The 21,357-nt window shown below is 39.2% G+C and overlaps 1 protein-coding gene across 2 annotated transcripts in view; it reads left to right on the forward strand.

The window, feature by feature from the left end:
* The window catches only part of Mme (membrane metalloendopeptidase), a 76,027-nt gene that overhangs the window by 31,684 nt on the left and 22,986 nt on the right, over positions 1-21,357 (forward strand). For both annotated transcript variants that reach the window (XM_005344054.2, XM_005344053.3), the window contains exons 8-16: positions 629-694; positions 7,674-7,808; positions 9,588-9,689; positions 11,299-11,435; positions 11,551-11,644; positions 12,917-13,045; positions 13,818-13,916; positions 14,865-14,945; positions 16,442-16,545. In XM_005344054.2, coding sequence (XP_005344111.1) covers positions 629-694; positions 7,674-7,808; positions 9,588-9,689; positions 11,299-11,435; positions 11,551-11,644; positions 12,917-13,045; positions 13,818-13,916; positions 14,865-14,945; positions 16,442-16,545 — 947 coding nt within the window. The remainder of the gene's footprint in view (positions 1-628; positions 695-7,673; positions 7,809-9,587; positions 9,690-11,298; positions 11,436-11,550; positions 11,645-12,916; positions 13,046-13,817; positions 13,917-14,864; positions 14,946-16,441; positions 16,546-21,357) is intronic.

Raw genomic sequence — 21,357 nt, forward strand, 5'->3', positions numbered from 1 at the left:
ATCCGTCTGAGCCCAGACCTCTGGGGATGTCTTAGAGGACGGCTTCTCCCTGCCTCTTTGGTTGACAATCTCAAAATTTTCTGGCCAGACTGACGTTGGCAAATCGGTTGTAGAGTGATTGTAGCAGTTTTACACGCCTCTACTACCACACACTCAAGTAAGACACAGCTTACTTCTCCCAGTTAAAATGTACCCCAGTTAAGGGTGGTGCAGACAAATATGCCCCCCAAGGACCATATTAGAATGTCCAGAAACTGGGAAGTTCTGTCATTGTGGAATCTGGTAGCTCACTGGGCCAGGATCCTCATAGTCTTTGGTTTGCTTTTACTTTCTGCTCTGAATTTAAAATCGTTCCCAGGATATTTTTAGTTCAAGGTTTTTTTTTTGTTTGTTTGTTTTTTGTTTTTTAGTTTTCACTCACATATACACAATGAAATCCTCCGGATTGCGTTCCTGCCCATGCACTTACCACTTGCGAGGAGTGTAAAACCCTTTCCCTAGCTGTTTATTTACTCCATTTCTGACTCTTACACTTACAAACAGCAGGGAGAGTGGGCCTAGCTGTCGTTTATCCAAATGTTTTACTGGCTGAATAATTTGTTTTTCTTTGATGTATATTTTTTTATAGTTCGACCAGCCTCGACTTGGCCTCCCTTCCAGAGACTACTACGAGTGTACTGAAATATATAAAGAGGTAAATCAAAGCAGAGAGAGAAAGGAATCAGCCACAGACTGCAGAGCCATCTGTGCAAAGCTTTTATAGTGAAAAGAACGAGAGCCCAATTGAAAACTCCCTACATTCTCTGTGGGGAAATACCAAAGCCGCACAGAGCTGGAGCTCCTTTGATAGAAGGAACGTGCCCCCTAGACCAATGGAAGTCAATAAGGAAGCTGGGAATTCCTCACGTGAATTTTGATTCTTAGTGTTTAAGTTACATGATAAATTTTTAAAACTCAGTTTTCAATGTTTTCATTCACGTCTAAAATGGATCATTTAAAGAAAAGCAAAAAGTGTTAGATTAACCATAGTCAGTAAGGACGAGGGATGGATTGGTACAGGGGAAGGTACCCTCCCAGGACTTTCCAGAGAGCTAGGCAGCTCGGAGCCTCTACTCCCTTTCCCATAGCATCGAAGCAATGGATGTTACATCCCACACAGCTGTTAACCTGGATTGTGTTCTTACTAGCTCACAAGCTTTCCTGCCTTAGGCTATTGTGAACGTGTACTTTCTTACTGATGCAAGGAGCCCCAGTAGGCAGAACCAGAAATGTTGAGTGTGATTAGCTATCAGAAGGAAGATGTTTGTTCTTTAGGCCCTTTTCTCATAACTCTTTGGAAACACAGAAGAGAATTATGGTTGCTTTTCATGATCCTCAAGAGTCACATTGTCGTTGTATGACTTACCCCACTTCTTGGTTAAAATTATTCGCTAAATGTGGTTGTGTCTTGCATTCATCAAATAACATGGAGTAAGCTGTATGAGTGGAGACACAACACTGAAATCAAGAAAAGTCCGCACAGGATAGTATCTAAGGTCATAATTAATAACAGATATGTAAATGGCTGTAGGATGTCTGAGTGATCTAGTTTCTGTGTGGGCTGCAGCTGTTGGCTTTAGGAAGGGTCCAACTATTTCCTGATGCAGAATTAAAAGTGAGGGAAGAACGTCAGCTCATTTCTTATCAATTTCAGCCCAAGCTGTTATATTTACAATTGTATTCTTATAAACGGTCAGTTTTTCCCAATCCTTAGTTTTTAATTCATAGTTTAACATTTCTGATATCAAAATAGACCTAATAGTCAAGGTGGTGAATTTCTTCCTTTTTCCCTCTGATAAGATTTTATAAGGATGATAGAATTTTTGCGAATTTCATCTGCAGTGTTAGTTCATAATGTCAGACGGGTGACAAACTAGCCGTTTGGGGTTTGCATCTGATGCAGAGGCATTTTTACTTCAGCTGCAAGGCTTATTTTATTTTAAATTTTGAATTGTTGTCCATCCGTTACAGCATTGGGGCCTTCACCTGGTGGCACACGTTTCTGGCTGTGTCTGTAGAATTAGAAATTCAAGGTTTGTGTTTTCCAAAGGTTGTGCAGCCAGAGGTCTTCTTGTCACTCCATGGCGATGGAGCATCATTTTCTGCACCTTTGTAGCCATCATCTAGATAACTCATTGATTGACACTCACTTGCTTTTCTCTTTAGGCAAGTAACTTGGTACTGGATTGGGTTTTGTCTGAGCTAAAGTGAAAAAGATACTCAAAATTATAATACTGAAGTAAAAGACAGTATTTCTTTTTTTAAAAAAAAATTAAATTTCATTTTGCATTTCAACCCTGGTTCTCCCTCCCATCCCTCTTCCACTCTTGCCAAAGGGTAAGGCCTCTCATGGGGAGTCAACAAAGCCAGGTCCCTCCCCTCCCCTCTGCATTAAAGCTGAGACCGTAGTTCTATTTCCTTTTCTGATCTCAAAGCGAGCAGTCCAAGTGAAGTAGAACACATGGGACTCCCTGTGGCCTCAGCGGCCTTTAATTTTATACTTCTAATATCAGCCTCCTCTGGAATTTACATTAGTCTGCCTGGTCGGAATTGGCTCATTGTGCCTTATCCATGTTTAAGGCCAAAGGGGAATAGAAAAGAAGGGAAGTGCGGGACAATTCTTCTCATTTTTTAACTAGTAGGTTTCTTTGGATTTGAGTAAGGATTTACTCTGTGGTACAGGCTGATGAGGCTGTTATGTTGCTCCCACTAAGTAGAAAGGAGGTTAGCGAGTATCACATGAATTTACTCCTGTTTTTGATGTTCTTGTGAATTGGATTATTTTTCATTTTTACGTCAAGTAATTCAATTTTTGTTTGCATAAGTGCTACTAATCTTTGTGCATATGTTTCTTTCAGCTCTTCTCAGTTCTAACTCTCTTTTTTGATGGCATCTTCAGCATTTTCTGCGTAGAGATCACGCCATTGGCAAACAGTTTATTTCACTGCTTCCTTTCCTATACAGACACCATTTATTTTTTGTGCTCACCTTATGCTCTGTCTGGTACTTTTAGTACTATCTTGAACAGACATGCTTGTCAGGCTTCTCACCTTGGAGGGAAAGTGTTCAGCTTTTCACCGGTAAATCTCATGTTAGCCATGGACTTGCCCTTGTGGCCTTGACTATGCTAAAATATATCGCTCTTGAATTTAGGCTTTTGAAAGCTTTTTTAAAGGAATTATGTTGAGTTTTTACCATCATTAAGATGACCATGTGGTTTTGTATTTCATTTGGTTAACGTAGTGTGTAACATCTATTGATTATTATTGAATGATACTTGCATATAATTTTATCTTAATCATGGACAAAAGTCTTTTTATATTCTTTCAAATGCTTATCATAAACTTATCAGCATTTTACTGAGGATTTTACTCTGGTCATCATCATGGATATTTGTTCACTGTTTTCTTTTATCATAGTTACTTTGGGATCAGAGTTGGGCTCATAAAATTTTTACTTTTTTACCCTTTTCAGTTTTTGGAAGATTTGAAAAATGTTGATACTAGTTCTCCTTTATAGGTTTAGCAATGTATCCATTGCTAAATGAAGCCATCAAAAGTAACTTCCCTTAGCATCTTTTTTTTTCTTGAGTATCATAAAATTTCAGATAGAATAATAATATGGATAAGAAAATTTGGCTTTTATAAGATGGTTTTTAGTCATTTTCTCTCTGGAACTGGAGGGAAGTTGCAGTCTCCAGAAGACAATGGAGAGAAAAGATGACTGATTAACGAGGGCCCATTTGGTCCTCTAAGAAGAGAATGCACTAAGATATTAGGCAGGAATACATCCAACAAGAGTAGATATGCAAAATGAGCAGAAAAGAATTTATCAATGCACACATCTTCATGAATGCTATTTTGATGACTTATTGGACTTAAGTTCCATGAACCCAATATGATTTTGCATTCTAAATTTTTTTTTTTCATTTTTCAAGACAGGGTTTCTCTGTAGCTTTGGAGCTTATCCTGGAACTAGCTCTTGTAGACCATGCTGGTCTTGAACTAATAGAGATCTGCCTGCCTCTGCCTTCTGAGTGCTGGGATTAAAGGTGTGCACCACCGCCACCCAGCTGACTTTGTATTTTAAAGACTATGCGTATTGTCAGTTCCCAGATGACTTAATTTCCATCAGTCTGAGAATGATTTTGTTGTCATTTAGTGGCCACTATAGCCTAGACATACCATTTAGGAATACTATGAGGTCAGTTTAATTTAACCATAAAATTTGTAGTTGTTCTCTTCATTAGCTTTTTGACAATGAGGGTACATATTGAATCTCAAGAAACTGCCAGCAGGAGAACTTCTCAGGAAGAAATGCGTGTACAACATGTCTGCTTTTAATGACACTGTTCTCAAAGTCAGCTTAGCAAGCAGTTTATAATGCTAGAGTTCCCCTTTGGCAAGAGAATTTATGGCTCCTCTGATGCTCTGAGGAGATGGTTAATGATACACTGTTTTCCAAAAGACAGAAGTAATGAGGGACAAAGCAAAAGTGTAAATATCTATTCTGAGAAAACAATGTGAAGGGTATGCCCATAAGTGCTAATCATTCCCAATAATGGAATTCCAGCCAACCATCTCACATGAGAAAGCCCTCTTATATATATAAAAAAAAAGAAACATCTTAGCTTTTTTTCAGAAATGTCCCTACTTAAGAAAGCCCCTACAGCTCTGTGCTGGGGGTGAGTTAAGGTTGGACTCAAGGCTGCTTTTTATCTACTTTTTTACTTCATTAAGGCTAATTACTTTCTCCTTCTTTGTAAAGAAACCTGTAGACTGGAAAGCTAAAATATCTGCCTATGATTGTAGATAGTCTTATGTTCTGTGCAAATGTTCATCTGACAAGGCCGAATAGGCGAGGGTAGTAGTCCCATAACTATACTGTACTCACCTATGACAGAACTCAGTTCTCACATTCCACTCTCAAAGAAAAGCTGTCATGGTTATTTTACATTTTTATTTAATTATCAACAAAATACTTCACTGAACCACGTATTTAGGGATAAAATAAAATGAGGAAATCTGCTAATAAGAAGTTGAATCTGAGGAGGGACAGAAGTGGGAGATGCGAAGCTATGCGTTGTAGTGATGCAAGGCGGCACGGTTAGAGAGAGAAAGCCAAGAGCTATGCATTGACTTAGAACTCTTCTAAAACTAGTGGCTCATAAAACAGGGAGGCATTTTAGGGATGAGGATAAAAAGCTTGAAATATGGCAAGAGTCCATCAAAGCCAGAATGAAATGACCCAAGGCCTGTGGATCTAAATCAGAGAGAAAAAAGACAGATTCCTCCCCTTCCCCAAACTTAATAAACTCCAGGAAAAAGGGAAAACTGAGATTTGTCATCATAAAATGAGCATGCTCAAGCAAACTGAGATTAATTGTAGAGATTTTGCTTTCTGGTTTACCCAAAGTGTAAGCTAATAATGAATACTGCTATGGTCTGGAGATGTTCTGATCAAGTAGAAATGAGTGAAACCTTCTTAATCCACTTATATTTTAACTTCAATATTTTCATTTAATAAATATCCATTGAATTTATATCATTGATGAGGGCAAAGTGGATCTAAGATAAATTGCAAGATGGCCCACTTGTAATAGACTAAATGTATACTTTAAGCTGAGCTATATATATGGCCAGTAGTCTCTCTGTGTACTAGTGTTGGCATTCATATGGCACAATTAAAACTGTTGGCCTCATTTTTCTTCTTTCTGGGTACCCAGAAAGAGACAGCCCTGTTATATGCGTTTAACAAAATATAAAGGTCCATTTTAATTTCAGTGTAGTAAATTTGAGAAGAGATTTTTGAGATTGAAAGCAATTTGCGAAAACTCTGGTTCTCTGCATCGACAATAAACCTTTGAAAATCTTGTACAAACCTCCAGGTTCTTTCTGATAACCTACCAACAGCCCCAGTCTCCTTCCTGGGCAGAGGGACATCCTCCTGGGTCCTGTATTCTTCAAGTTCTGTTGTAGAGTTGTTTTTAGGTTCAGCTATGTCTCATCTCTGGTTCTCAGGAGCAGGTATGCAATTCTCCATTCAAAAGCCCTCTGTGGAGAGGAAATTTTTGTGCTAGCAGTTGTATGTTGTTAATAGGAATTTTCTGAGCCCCTTAGATGGGAAGCATCTTTCTTACTTGGTGTCCTTGGTACACTTTGGGTATTCAATCAGTAAGCTTCCTGAGTATCACTTAAATATCCCCAGCATTAATGGATAACTCAAACATAGTTCTGTGACTTCTCAATTACTTCCTGGTCTACATTTTGTAGATTTTCCTCTGAGGAAGGAAAAGTCAGATAAGAGCTGAGTGTCACAAACAAAATGTCTAGACATAAAACTCTTGATCTTACGGGTTACCACGAGGGTACCCGGACATCAGCCAATCTGACTGGAGAGCTTTCTTCTTTTTTGTGGCTATTGATGCCATTCATTAGCAATGATATTCAAGACTAAAGTACAGTAGTAAAATGGCCTTACATTGCTGTTGTGTTCCTTTTTAGCAATTCCAATAAATATGAGCTTTTCTCCTAGGCTGGGGGGAGCTAGCGTAGAAACACCATTATCTGCTACTGTAAAATGGAAATCATTTTTATTAAAGCAATAATCCATGATGATAGGATTAGTAAATAATATTTTTGTTAATGTGTGGTTTAAAAGCCTACAAAATTGCCCCTATATGGATGGATTTTATACATCCTTTTCAAAGCAATTGTTCCTTCCGAACTACTGTTGTTGGTGTTAGAATTTATAATCCACTTTTCTAACAAAGGGCTATTAGATGTTTTCAGGTTATTCTCCACTGAAATGATCCCTGATTTACGGTCTCTTCAGGACACAACTGTTAAAAAATAAGAGCTCATTCTTGTCCTGCATTGTTAAATAAATCTTCTCTAAATCACAAGAAAGGAAAACTAATTTTCACTTTCAAAAATATCTCAGTTCCTCCAAATCTGCATACTTGATATCATTTGGCATGTTACATGCTTAAAAATGAGAAAAAGTTAAGACCTTCGGTTTAGACTGATAATTCACAAAATCTTAGCAGTGAAAATAGTTTATTGCTTCTGCTTATCTGAAGATAAAATACAAAGATATTGAGCTTATGGAAGAAATGTGGCATCGAATCTATGGTATCTTATAGTACAACTTCACAGTAAAATGGGGAAAATAAGAACCTTTGGTTGTTGAAGGAAGCCCTTAGAGCAGTCTCAAAAAATAGCTTTGCCCAAGATATGAAGATGTCCTGATCATACTATATGAAAAAGTACTTTCATTCATTCATATATATATGTCAACCTGAGGAAAAAGATTTGCTAAAGGAAAAGACATAATTGTGTAATTACTTAACAAATTCTTTACAACTGTATTTTTATAAAAGCAAATAACTGTATTGAAGCTAACATAGTCTCCATAGACAAATGACCATAAATTAAACCATTTCAAATGATATTTTATTGCTCTGTCTCTGCTCTAATTAAAGGAGCTGTACATGTAATTTCTTTCAGCACTTAGAAACTATTTACATTTTATTGTGCTTTTTCTGCTATCAAAAATTAATGTTTTAAAAACCCTTATATGCCATGATGAATATCAGAAAGCTCCCCCAACAACTTACTACTTATTTCTTGCAGGCTTGCACAGCCTATGTGGATTTTATGATTTCTGTGGCCAGACTGATTCGTCAGGAAGAAGGATTGTCGATTGACGAAAACCAGCTCTCTTTGGAAATGAATAGAGTTATGGACTTGGAAAAAGAAATTGCCAATGTAAAACACATTATTTTTCCAGGATTCTGAATAACATCAGCCACTTTTTGTTTCATTCCCTCCTCTCTATGCTATTTTAAAGTTAAAAGTCTCTCTCCTTAAGTCAGTGATAAAAATGCATAGGTCAGTAATGGATCATTGACTTCAGGAGAACCTTTGAAACTATAGAATTTCCTGAAATCCAAAAGACTCGCTAACTTTGACAAATAGCAAACAGGGTGCACTTCATCGCCTACCTATATAAAAAACAGTTGCATCAAAATCTTACACTCAGACTGTGAGATGCCCTCATGACCCAGGAAGGCACATGCAGTTTTTTGTTAAAAAAAAAAAAAAGTTTAACTTTGTTATTCTGAAATACAAAGTGTCTTCAAAGATCATCTCTGTCCTTCTGCTAAGAACGTGGTTAGAAGACAGAGTGAGGCCACTGATTTCAGCCACTGAGATAGCAGAGTTTGGGGAATATAGAAAAACATCAGCAACAGAGTCAAGGGAGTTTCTGTATTTCCTCTGCTACCAAGCAAGCCCTTGGAGACAGGCACTCTGATCTGAGTCTTCAGAGGGGCCATGAAGGCATGAGAAAGTGAACTCTGGCCCTAGGCAATAAACAAATTAGTGATTGAACCTGGTCTCCGTTCCTAAACAGTACAAGCAAAACCCTGTTCCCTTAGGTTCCCCCATCCGCTCACGATTGCCATCTGGCCTCATCAGAATCTTGAAGACCGAAGATAAACAGAGTGATTTTAGACTTGCTAGAGCAACATGAAACCACCCCCCAACCCCACCCCAACCCTCAACCAGACTCAGACTCTTGGAGGAGCAACTCAGTGGAGGAAAGTTTGATGGGCCACACATGGTGCTCAGAGGGAAACTGACTTGCTAGAATTCTTGTCCTGGGATTTTATCCCTCCTCTGTTCTCAGACCATGTATCCTTGGGCAGCATTGGCTCTGTGGTCATTACTCCATAATGCCTCCGATATAGTTGCCAGTGTCCTAGACCTCACCCTGCCTTAGGCTCTGAGGTTGGCCTAGGGTCATAGTCATCTTTGGGTCACTCATGTGTATCTAACAGTGTACATAGTGCCTCGTATGAAGACGTTCAGTACTGACTGTCTTCATCGATGAGTGGATACGTTACCCAAAGGGGACATTGCCATACTCGTTCTACACATTGTTCCTGTTTTGTGCCTTCCCACCATCCATCCCAAGCGCTAACTTGCTGTCATAACTTAATCTGTAGACTCAGGGAACAAACAGGGAACAAAATCCAGAACACTAATTAGTCAGGAGGAAGGGTGGTCTCGACAGTAGAAGAGTGGCCATTCTTCTTGACCAACTTGTGACCCACCTGCCGTGCTCTAAGAGTTTGCTGTGTCAACTGCCATAAATTGTTGTAAAACCTTTTGCATTTCCCCTCCCTGGGGCTTAATTTTAATTAGAATACTGGATTATAAAGTGAGAGTAGAAGCCAGTCTTTGGGAGATAAATTGGAGATGACTATATCAAAAGAAAGATATAAAATATGAAATAGCAACGGACCTAACTGAATAGACCATTAGCCACAAATATTGATGAGGGGCTTGGACAGTTAGCAAAGGGTAAAAAGATTTTTGAAAAAATTTTAAGTTTGATGCTCTGGGTAAATACCATTAATTATTACTGAATGTACATAAAATGATAAATTTTGAAGAAAAATCAAATTATCTCATACCTACTCTACGCTCTATTTTCCAACATATATATTTTTCTAAGATAACAATCAAATATTAAATCCCTAGGCTACAACTAAACCTGAAGACCGAAATGACCCAATGTTGCTTTACAACAAAATGACTCTGGCTGAGCTCCAAAGGAATTTTTCTCTAGAGATTAACGGGAAGGTAAGTAGAAAGTTTTCTAGTTTTGTGTGCCCTTTTCCTATACCGTTTCCTGAGATCATAGAATTGCATTTTATTTACTGAATTAAATTAGCTTCAAAATCAATTTCAATGACATTCACTATTAAACTTCATGAAAAGTCCCGGGGCAGAAGTACTTTGAAAGTGCTACTTCTGTATGTAAGTAGAATGGGATTCAAAGGCAAAATTCCTTTTAAGGGAAGTATGCAATATTTTAGACACTGTATCAGAAAAGGGTTAGGAGAAGGTTCGGGTCTTTGTGAGAGCCCATTACGTTATTAATAGATGTAGGCTGTCTAGCAAGAAGTCATGAAATTTCTCTTCAGTTCTTAAGACAGCATGATTTACTCATAAAACATCCCATGTTCTCATCCAGGCCACTTATGAAAGTATTCAAAACAATAATTACAAATAGAATGATGTCGTAAGGAAATCTGTCTCCATATCCACTAATACACATGACTCTCTTGGTTTCGTTCAGTTCGTCTCTAACAGTTTCCTTTGTGCCTTTTCCTTGTGTAGTAATTGGGCCACGTGGCTGGGACATGAAGCCACATTTATGGAACTATGTCAAAACCCCCACAGCCAGAATTCTCTTTGTATTAATTCTATAATACTGATTCTGGTTACTGTGTTAGTGAGTTAGTCATTTCTCACATACATTTCTTGATACAATGTGTAAAATAAATGCGTTTTGGAAAACTGGTCTTAAGCACAAAAGGAAAGCAAGTTTTTAACATAACACTTTCTGCACAGTAAGGGACGTGTGTGTGTGTGTGTGTGTGTGTGTGTGTGTGTGTGTGTGTGTGTGTATGAATCTAAGATACTGAGGTCTTAGGTACTCAACTCCCATGTAAGGAATAATAGACAAGATTTAGTCTTTTAAAACTTTCAACTTAGCTACTGAAGTTGGAAACCTGCACACCTATCTATAGAACTAAGATGAAGAGGTCTGCACATGCTCCTTCAGTTCCTTGGCATCTCTGCCATAGCCACATCCTGTCCGGGGCTGAGACTCTGCTCAGGTGCATGGCTGTGTTTGAATGAACTATTTATTACTGTCCATTATTAAAAGATGGTCTGTATATACTTGCATGCTCAGAAACTAAGGAAGCTTTATTTTTAAAATTGTACTTTTCTTTTTAAAAATTATTTTTTCAGTCGAGAGACAGAGGCAGGTGGATTTCTATGAGTTCGAGGTCAACCTGGTTTACAAAAGCTAGTTCCAGGACAGTTAGAACTGTTAAACAGAGAAACCTTGTCTCAAAAAAAAAATTATTTCCTAGAGAAGAGATGACAATGAGCCTAATTTTTAATTATGTGCTCGGTATACATAACAGATTTGTTTTGCTCTTAAATGGTTGATTTGATTCTGCTATCTAAATAATCATATTGGAGAACTAATATTTATTCAAAAGCTGACTCAAACAATTGACCAAAAAAAAAAATCTCAAACACAAACTGGCTATTCTATTAAGTATTTTATGATGCAGCTGATCCCCTTTAGTCTGTGCCCTTCTAACCATAATTCTTCTAGCCAAGAAGGGAAAACCATAATTACTGAATGTTTTATACCTGCTTTTTTCCTCAGCCATTCAGCTGGTCAAATTTCACAAATGAAATCATGTCAACTGTGAATATTAATATTCAAAATGAGGAAGAAGTGATTGTTTATGCTCCAGAATATTTAACCAAACTTAAGCCTATTCTTACCAAATATTCTCCCAGGTAGGTATGTCAGAGTGTCCCCATCCTTAAAGTTTACCTTTTATATAAGTCTTTAGAAGCTTTCCAGCCTCATCTTTTCTGTTGCTGGGTGGTGGGTTGTTTTGTTTTTATACAGAGATCTACAGAATTTAATGTCCTGGAGGTTCATAATGGATCTTGTAAGAAGCCTCAGCCGAAACTACAAGGAGTCCAGAAATGCTTTCCGCAAGGTGAAGACAAAATCTCTCTTTTCTTAAGCCCTAAAGAGATGCATGGTTGTAAATGCTTCCTGTGGACACTGTGCTGGTCCTTCCCAAGAATCCGAACACCCAGATTTGGTTGTTTTGTAGATGTGCAGGGAGAGGTCACTGCTCTGGGCTCTGCCATCCTACACTGGTCTGCTATGGTATCATGAGCTCTATAAGGAGTTACCTGTAGTTGTACAAAAGAATACTGTGTTGATTTGTTGTTGCCGATGTGTTAAAGTCCGTCTCAGAGGAAATCAGTTTCTCAATTGACTTGATTTTCAGGGGCTCATGGCACACTGGGCAGATATAAAGACAGACTTCTTTGTCATTGCATTCCTTAGGAAGAACACTAGCCTGAAACTAGAACCTAAGCTTTTTCTTAGTCTGCATATACATTATCTACACAGTCATTCAGTCCTGATATTAAGAAAGAGGTCAGTAGGAACTAAATAAAGAAGGAAAACTCTAACATACTGGTTGTTGTCCTGGCAAAAGAATAACTGCTTGAAAGTTGATAAATAAATTGATAACTTTTTAGACAGGGCTGAGAAGGGACTCAATTGCAAGAATGCTTGAGCATGGCTTTCTAAAAAGACAATAAATACCCAAAACAGCAAGCGTGGTCACTCACACCTGTAATCCCAGCACATGAGAAACGGAGTGAGCCAGAAGGCCAGCATCATTTACGCCAGCGTGAGGCTAGTCTGGACTACATGAGACTTCGTCTTAAATCGATGAATACAAATAAGTAGAGACTGCAAAAAAAGAACGTTATTTCAGTAAATTGCCAATCCCCTTATTGGTACTAAAACTTGGGTATACACAGTTTTCCTAACGTACCTGAAATTCAGCTAAAACATTAAAAGGAGAAATGTGTTTTCTTGTGTATAAGATTTCCTCTCTCCGGCTTTATCGAACATTTTCTTCACATTTATGTTTGTATAGTGGCACAAGGTTGTATTTTCTCTCCCAAAGCTTCCCTGAACGTTATTAACTCGTAATAGCTGAAAGTTCTACTGGGACACGCCTCTGAAAAGAGACCTTGTTTGCGCAAGGCCTTTTTTTTTTTTTAAGTAAACAATCCAGCCGGATTGCATTTTATCGTAGCTTAGGGAGAACTGCTCTGTGAAGAGAAGCATTGAGTACAGCAAGAACTTAAAGCAGACAGGAAGACTAGCCTTGTAGACTGCCTGCTTTTACTGCTCACCATTCCCGACTCCTGGTCAGAGGCCGTTTTCCTTCTCTCTTTCCTAGGCCCTTTATGGCACTACATCAGAAACAGCGACATGGAGACGGTGCGCTAACTATGTCAATGGGAATATGGAGAACGCTGTAGGGAGGCTTTACGTGGAAGCAGCGTTTGCTGGAGAGAGCAAACATGTGGTAATGTTCTAACACCGCTCATGGGCCTCTGAATAGCATCCTGGTGGTTCGTTTGTTTGATTAACAGTTACAGTTGTTCGCATCTTAGCTCAATTTTTGTTAATTAGGCAATGAATCTGGATAGTATAGCATTGTTCTCAACAGAGTTAGCCTTCTACCCCTTAATATCTGGTTCTGTCTCTGCCTTCATATTGTCTAATTGAAAGTGCTGATGTGTTCTCTGGAAGCAGTGCTGTTAGTATTCACAGTCATGTATTAGACTTATAAGGTCTTCTATTGCCCAATTGACCATTTCCTTAAACACCAACAAAGTAAACTACAGTTTACTTGAAGTATGAGAAGCATATTCTGTTTTCTAATAGCTTCTGAAATTAAGACAATGGTAATGACATAGTAATACCGTTTATTGAAATGCTACTTCTTGCTTAATTGGACCACTTATGCCAGTGACAGCTAAAATTCTAACCTTCTAAAAGGATAGCAAGAACTGGGACATTCTAAAGGTAATTTTAGCTTTGTGTATATAGAAAAACCTCTTTTATTGGGAAAATTCGATAATAGTAGTATTGCTTTAAAGTGTAATAGTCCCATATGCTCACCTACATCCATTTGTTTGGGAATCACAATTCATCTGTAAATTTGTATGTGTGAACATACACCTGTGTCCTTAAAGGCAGCATGTAGCTCTGTTTGAAAACTGTAATGAAGAATGAACTCCTGGGCTGTTCTCTACATTCGACTATTAACAAGCTAGTATTTGTTTTGCTTTGAGGTTGAAGATCTGATTGCACAAATCCGGGAAGTTTTTATTCAGACTTTAGATGACCTCACCTGGATGGATGCTGAAACAAAAAAGAAAGCTGAAGAAAAGGTAAGAACAAGTCAGGGCCTTCAAAGAAAATCTACTTACAGGGGGAAAAAAAAACAAAATTTGCATAAAAGCTATAAGCCTAGGAGGAGGGCAATAGCTCCATTGGTAAACACTTGCCTTATAAGCATGAGGATCTGAGGACCTAAAACCCATGTTAAAAACCAAAAGTAGGTGTAGTGGCATACATCTGAAGTCCTAGTGCCGGGAAGATGGAAGATGGGCATATCCCTAGCTCACTAGCTGGCCAGCCTTCTCGGTGAGTTCCAGGACCATCAGAGACTGTCTCAGAGAGGGTCGGCGAAGCAATAAACAGAAATAAGTAATGGGGCAGTTAAAATAAATGCACTTAAATAATAATACTGTAAAATTAGTAATGAGCAGTGGACCAATACAAGGTAGGTAACAAAGAAACCCACTTCCCAGTCATGCAGATAATGCCATTCCTTTAACTTGAAGATCTGCACTGGCTTTGGGGAAGTAAGGGAACAAAGACTGAAGGAGCCAATATTCAGGAGTGTATTTGCACAATGCCTGTGGAGCCCTTATCTGTTTCCTCAGCTGAATCAATGAAGTGGAAAGATAATTATATCCTGCAAGATTGGGAGCACTAAATGTTATTCCTTCAATAAAATTGAAAGGTCTGGAGAGGGAAAAAATTTTCATAAAACTACATTACATGTGTAGCAATGGCTTTTGGCAGTTTCCAGGGAAAAGCTGCAGCCCAGAAGACAAAGCATGAGGCGCTAAGTTTCAAGCCTGTTTTTATTCATCTTGAACTAAGGGAAAGATTCATTGGAGAGGACACTGGTTAAGTGTTGTCAGGTGCTCCTTTTGTAAATGACACACCAGGCTATTTAATTGCTGGTTGTGGACATGTGATGTTTGTATGTGAAGGTTGTGGTTATGGAGATGATTGTATCCCCACTTCCAATGTTGTCATTTTCACAGGCCTTAGCAATTAAAGAAAGGATTGGTTATCCTGATGACATCATTTCTAACGATAACAAGCTGAATAATGAGTATCTTGAGGTGAGTCTCAGAATTGGTGTGTGGGGCTGGTGGCAACGTCACTATAGCTCAGGAATGCCAGACCCTGTGTAAATCAGCCTAAAACTGTAGATCCCATAGCGCTATCTAAAACCTGTAACGCTAATACCCAAATTATGCTCAATTTAAACTTGGTTGTCCTTGTAGTGGACTGTATTTGGTTTCTAATATGTTTCATTTTAACAATGGTGAGAAAAACCTTCTATCCTTTAGAGTACTGTTATATTTGCACTATAATTTATAACAGTAGCAAAATTACAGTTATGGAGTAGCAATGAAAAATATATCTGTGGGGTTTATCACAACATGAGAAGCTGTATTAAATGGTCACAGCTAGGAAGCTTGAGGACCACTGCTTTAGAGCATCAGGGGTAGACTGGTGGGCTGCCCACAGACCCTTACAGTGGCTTGCAACGCTATAAAAGTCACAGAGCCTTCTATTTCCTAGTCATCATCCCAGTGGGTATCGCATGGTATGCCTCCTCTCTTAAAAACCAGTATAACTGAGAACCATTTTTTTTTAATATTCTCTGGTAGTGTAACTGTTAAAAAAGGTGACACTGTTTAATGTCACTCTGTACCTGTGATCAGACTTGCCTGAGATGCTCAGTGTTGTCCTGTGACCACAGGCTTAACACCCTGGTCACAGCAGGTGACACACCCCAGGTCTGAGATGACACTGATAGATGATTCACCAAGTACTAGTAGGAGGTTTACACACCAAAATGCTCATTCCTTCTTTTCCATTCACAAAAGAAATTAGTTTTCTTGGGTTTTTTTTTTTGTTGTTGTTGTTGCTTGCTTGCTTGGTTGGTTGGTTGGTTGGTTGGTTGGTTGGTTGGTTGGTTGGTTGGTTGGTTTTTTTGGCTGGCTGGCTGGCTGGCTGGCTGGCTGGCTGGCTGGCTGGCTGGCTGGCTGGCTGGCTGACTGACTGGCTGGTTGGTTGGTTAGTTTTGCTACAAGAGAGGATTACCTAAGATCAGAGACAGACTCAAAGCTAAATACCTGGGCTCCAAATTCTTCTTCTCTTGCTCTTTTAAATCTTAGCCAATGACCTGAAACATCTCCACCTCACAATCTTCAGCTTTAAAACTGATCTCAGCTGTTAGGCTACAAGGTTATCAGAAAGAGCAAATGAGTATAATAAATACTTAAAATACAAAGAACAGTGCCAAGGACAGTGGGTGCTAAATAAAGAGGGTGTGGTTATGCACAATGGTAGTGTGCACAATGATATCAATATTGTGAGGTTGGCCTGACCTTTGCTTCATGAGTGGTTATAAAAGAATACACTAAAGTTACGGTATAACATATGTAACAAGGCTAATCTCTAACATACACAACATATAGCAAGGCTAATTGGGAATAGAGCATCCTTTAGTAAGTTTTTAATGCCGTTTCTTAACTGTATTAACTTGCTTTCCAAACTGTGATGAGGCTGGCATTAATATTTCTCCCAAACCTTTTGTCTAATACAGTTGAACTACACGGAAGATGAGTACTTTGAGAACATAATCCAAAATCTGAAATTCAGCCAAAGCAAGCAGCTGAAGAAGCTCCGAGAAAAGGTGGACAAAGATGAGTGCGTACAGTCTGTTTCCTAATTGTTCATTCTGTAGTGAGCCTCTCCTGTTGGCTCTGCTCCCTTGACCATTGCAATGCCCCCTTCCCTCAGGAGGTTCTGAGAACGTCTAATCGGATTGTATTAACAGCACGGGCCAGGAACTTCAAACCAAAGCCTTTCTCCACTAAGGCACCCTCACACGTAACTTCATCTCTTGATTAAGTGGCTTCTTAACTGTCGCCGTCTCTAGCGTTTTGCTGGACAAGTTTTTCAGAAACACCTTAGCTTAATGTGACTTTGCTCTTTAAGCACATGCTTAGGCCTTACTCTGCATCCAGAATATTCTTCCGCTATTAGTGCCTACTCTTTCTATTGGCCAAGCATCCCATAAGCCCACTCCCTTTTCTGATTGCTTCATGTGACACTTCCTTTAACCCTGCAAAAGCTACACAGGAGATCCAGGAATCATTTGGAGCAATAGCCTTGGAATACTGCTCCCTTATTTATGTTTGTCTTAACATTACTTCATAATGATTATTATTTTGACCTTTGCTTTTCCACTCGATGGGTGATGTGCCGAGATTGACCAGTATATGTGCTGAGTCCTCAAACCCACTGAGTTCCTTAAATTGGTCTTCCAAGACTTTTAACCCTGTAATAACCAAAGCCATTCTCAGCGCCTAACACTGAGCTAGCTCGGTGGCAATTAAAATTAGTGAATTTCCAAGCAACTGAAAACTAAATGCCCCGCCTTGGTTTGTGTATTGACTAACAATGTGTTTCGTTGATTTTTTTTTTTTCTGTAACTACTGTTCTAGAGAAATGACTCGCCCAGTTGTCACCAGGTCCTGGGAAATTAGGAGATAAATAACTGCAGACAGTAGATGATCTTTACAGCAGAAGTTGCGTGATACAATGACCTGTACCACAGGATAGAAACGTGCCGGGAAAAGTCCAAAGCTATTTTAATATTTTAATGCACAGCCTAAGTGCTTCATTAGTCTTGTTTGAGCCATTCCCAAAGATTCTGAGACAGCTACAATGCGGCTCTCAAGCTCTCTGCCATCCAGTGCCGGCGTTTTCTCTCTCCCTCTTCTTTCACACTGAATGAAAAGGTCCAAACATCTGGCTGCACATTAGAATCACATGAACAACATTAAAAAAAAAATAGTGATGCCTCAGCTCAGAGTTCCTATATCAGGATTCATTTGCTCTAAGACTCAGAGCCCCAAAACTGGAATTCTTCGTAAGTACCACCCTCCAAGAACAGAACTCTGAATTAGCCTCCATTTGTATCATCTTCTTCCGTATTTCATTTAAAAAATATTTTCCCAAGGTGATGCCTTTAATTTTGTTAAACTTATTTTTGTGCTTTAAAATCACCAGGAATACTCTGGCTATAACCTCATCCTATGAGGTGTATGGTAATAAAAGTTTCCTTTATTTCATTTGGGTTTCTCCCCATAAAAACTTCTGACTGATGTGGCACCTGTTTAATGGGGGAAAGTCACCTTTGGTGTCCCTTTCCTTGTTCCATGTGTCCTCAGGTTCAAGTCCTCACTGACCTTCAGAAAGGCAAATCTATAGCTTCACTTGGTCAAGTGGCTGGAAGTCACATATCATTCTCGGATCCTCATTCCCAATGACTTGTTGGAGGAATATATGTCCACAGACATACTGGAAAGATAGGGGAGAGTCTGTGAACTATTATTGGGTTGTATTGCAGAGTATTTTAGAGGAATGCTGATTAATGCATTAAAATTCCAGAGAACTAGCAATATAAGTAAATTCAACTAATTACCTAGTAACTCCTAGATCATCCCAGTCCATGTGCCCCCCGTAGGCACATGCATTTACTTCTCGAAGGTGTATACCATTCTTATTGCATCTGAGTATTTGGATCTGGCCCAGATCCATCTGCTGAGCTTTACATTTAATATCTAGCTGGTTAGCAAGCATTTCTATGTAGCTATATCATTAACCACACAAGCACAACATTTTGCCACTTAGGCAAAAATTAATCTTGATCCTTTTAGCTGTCTATTTTCTAGAAGCTTCCACCTTATTATTCCCACCCAGATAGACACCAGGGCTTCCTCTTGATCTCTCTTGGCTTCCCTATTTCATCTATAGTGCTCTTTCCAAAGAAAAAGACTGCTTTCCCCCACTGCTGATTAAATATTATATGGTGGGCTGTTTAAAACCATCTCCGCCTGCTTTCTCACTGCATTTTTCTCTGTTGTTTTCATTTTTTTAAAAAAAAAATTATTGCCAATTATCTCATGTTTTCACTTCATCCTCACACTGCCATCCCCAGGGTCTCGATGATACAGCTTGACTCATGTTCTTTCTCGACGAAAACCTTGTCTGTCATTCCTGTTGCTTAGCTCAAGAAATATGAACCTTTAAAAAGGTCGAAAGTTCCCATAGCTCTCTGGAATTCCTTAACAGTCACCCACACTCCCGGCTCAGTCCAAAACTCTGCTGATATTCAGTGCTTCCAAACCACCCTCTGCCCTCCCTTTGTTGCTTCTGAGTTTGTAGCATCCTATTTTATTTATTTTGTTGAGACAGGGATTCTCTGTGTAGTCTTGGAACTTGCTATATGGATCAGGCTGGCCTCAAACTTCTTGAGATCTTCCTGTCTCTGCCTCCCTAGTGCTGGGGTTAAAAGTGTGCTCCATCACATCCAGATGTAGCGTTTTTTTTCTTTTCTTGTTTGTTTAACAGGAACCTCTACATGGCTTGACTCGAGTGTTGTGTCTTTAGCCATTGTCTGCCAGCAGCTTTTTACTCACCCATACAGAACTGTCACAGTTTGATGTTGCTCAGGAAGCTAATTTTTGTAGAAGGAAGAAACCACTATGTCAAAAAAAAATGGACATCGATTAATAGAATCTCGATACTTCATGCATGGCAATAGGGTGTGCAAATGGCCAATCTGTAATAATGTTGATAAAATTATTTCAGCAGATAACCTAAAAATGCCTCCATCTCCACATTTTACCCCTACATCTGGTGAAGATATACATCCCTGTGACTTTTTTCTGTTAAACAATTTTTAAAACTTAGTCTTAAGGAGTGTATACATGCAATATGTCCAAGTTAATTGTTTGGCTGAAGGGCCTCCCTTTACCCTTGTGAACAGCTCACACCTGCAAAGAACAGGAATTTTAATAACTTTAAAACTTCATATGGTTACTGAGTGACTATGCATAACTTTTTTTTTTTTTTTACTCTGAATGAATGTGCTGTCTCCTGAGGGTTTGGTGTAATTGCAGAGGAATTGCAAACATGTCCAGTTCAGAGAAAAATAGCCCTGGACTGGAAGTATAAGTGTTGGCAAGAGTACTTAGTAACACATCTAAAATCATTTACTTGTACTAAAAGGATAACTCGCTGAGAGCTAACAGGACAAAAATAAACCTCAAGGCCTGTGTGTTCATGAACAACAAAACATTAAGGCTTCCTTAGGAGGTTCATAGATTTGGTACTGATTTAAAAAAAAAAAAGATGTAATTTTTTTGACTGATCAGGAAAACATTCTCTGAGAATGTCAGCTAGAAGCTAAATTAATGAGTAGAACAGAGTAGTGACTGAAAACAAAACAAGACTCGCTAACCCATAGGATGTCTTCCTTACTCCGTGCCTGCTGGGTTTTCTGGTCAGTATAATCAGATGATGGCAGACTGCAGTCAGTAGACACTTAGAGACCACAGTAGATGGTGGCAGACCACAACAGAGCATCAAAACGTCCCCTATTCCCACTTAACTAGAGAGGACAACTCAGAACTCTGGCACCGTTACTATGTGTAATCTCTTGAGAGGACCACGCTCAGGTGGCGGTACCTAGTTGCCGCAGCTCTCTATGGCTGCAGAAAGGCAATACTCTTCATCCTCCCCATCACAGGGCAAGCTGGGTCAGTCCTGTGGAGCAGCCATTAATAGGCCTGAATATTTGGTGGGTGCCTATCATGTTCCCAACAGTGTGCTAAGTCCTCGTGGTTCAAGCTAAAAATAAAACATGGACTGTCATTACCTGTGAAGCTACTTCTAATCAGCTGGGCAGATGGTGCCTGGATGTGGAGTCAGGTAAATACAAAGGGTTGCATGGAATAGAAGAGGTTTGTGTTCCTTACGAGGAGTTCTCAGGATTACCTAGTATCCGGAAAAATGGATTCTCCAGCTCAGTATCAGGAGGGTCTTGGTCTTCAGACAGATTCAGTCATGAACTGTATATTAGTTGCGGTCACTACTCAAATGCAATGTTCAGAGAAGGTCTTTAGTTCTCCTGCATTTTTGTTTAGGCCTTAAAGTACTATGTCTGTGGAGGAGGAAAGGAGTGTGAGCTATGGAACTGGAGGGGGTGGTAGGGTAGGGTTTGGGTGAACTAAGATTTCTGTACTTTACATATTAGCTTTGTAAACTTAGCCTCTGAGCTTTGATTTTTTGGGGGGGATGGTGGGTTTTTTTGTTTTTATTTTTGTTTTTGACTTTTCTAAATTTAGTTAATAACATCTATTTTTGCCTTGGAAAGAAAGGGATATGGTAGGCGAGAAAGAGAAAAGGCCCTATTTATGTTGCCAATAGAAAGGCATTAAGCACTGCACTGGTATTTGCGCATCATGTGGATCAGCAGTTTGGTGGTCGGGGTTGGGAGGAAGGCAAGCAGGCCGTCTTTCCCTTTCCCTTAAATATGTTTTCCACAGTTCCATCACTTAGTGTCTACATGTACTAGGGCAGAGCTTTGTAGTAGGAGCACAGGGCCCTTTGTTCTGCTGCCTGGCTAGCTTAGCCCGATATAACCACACGGAAATCTATATTAATTTA

This window comes from Microtus ochrogaster, chromosome 1, assembly GCF_000317375.1.
Source record: "Microtus ochrogaster isolate Prairie Vole_2 chromosome 1, MicOch1.0, whole genome shotgun sequence".
Lineage (NCBI taxonomy): Eukaryota > Metazoa > Chordata > Mammalia > Rodentia > Cricetidae > Microtus > Microtus ochrogaster.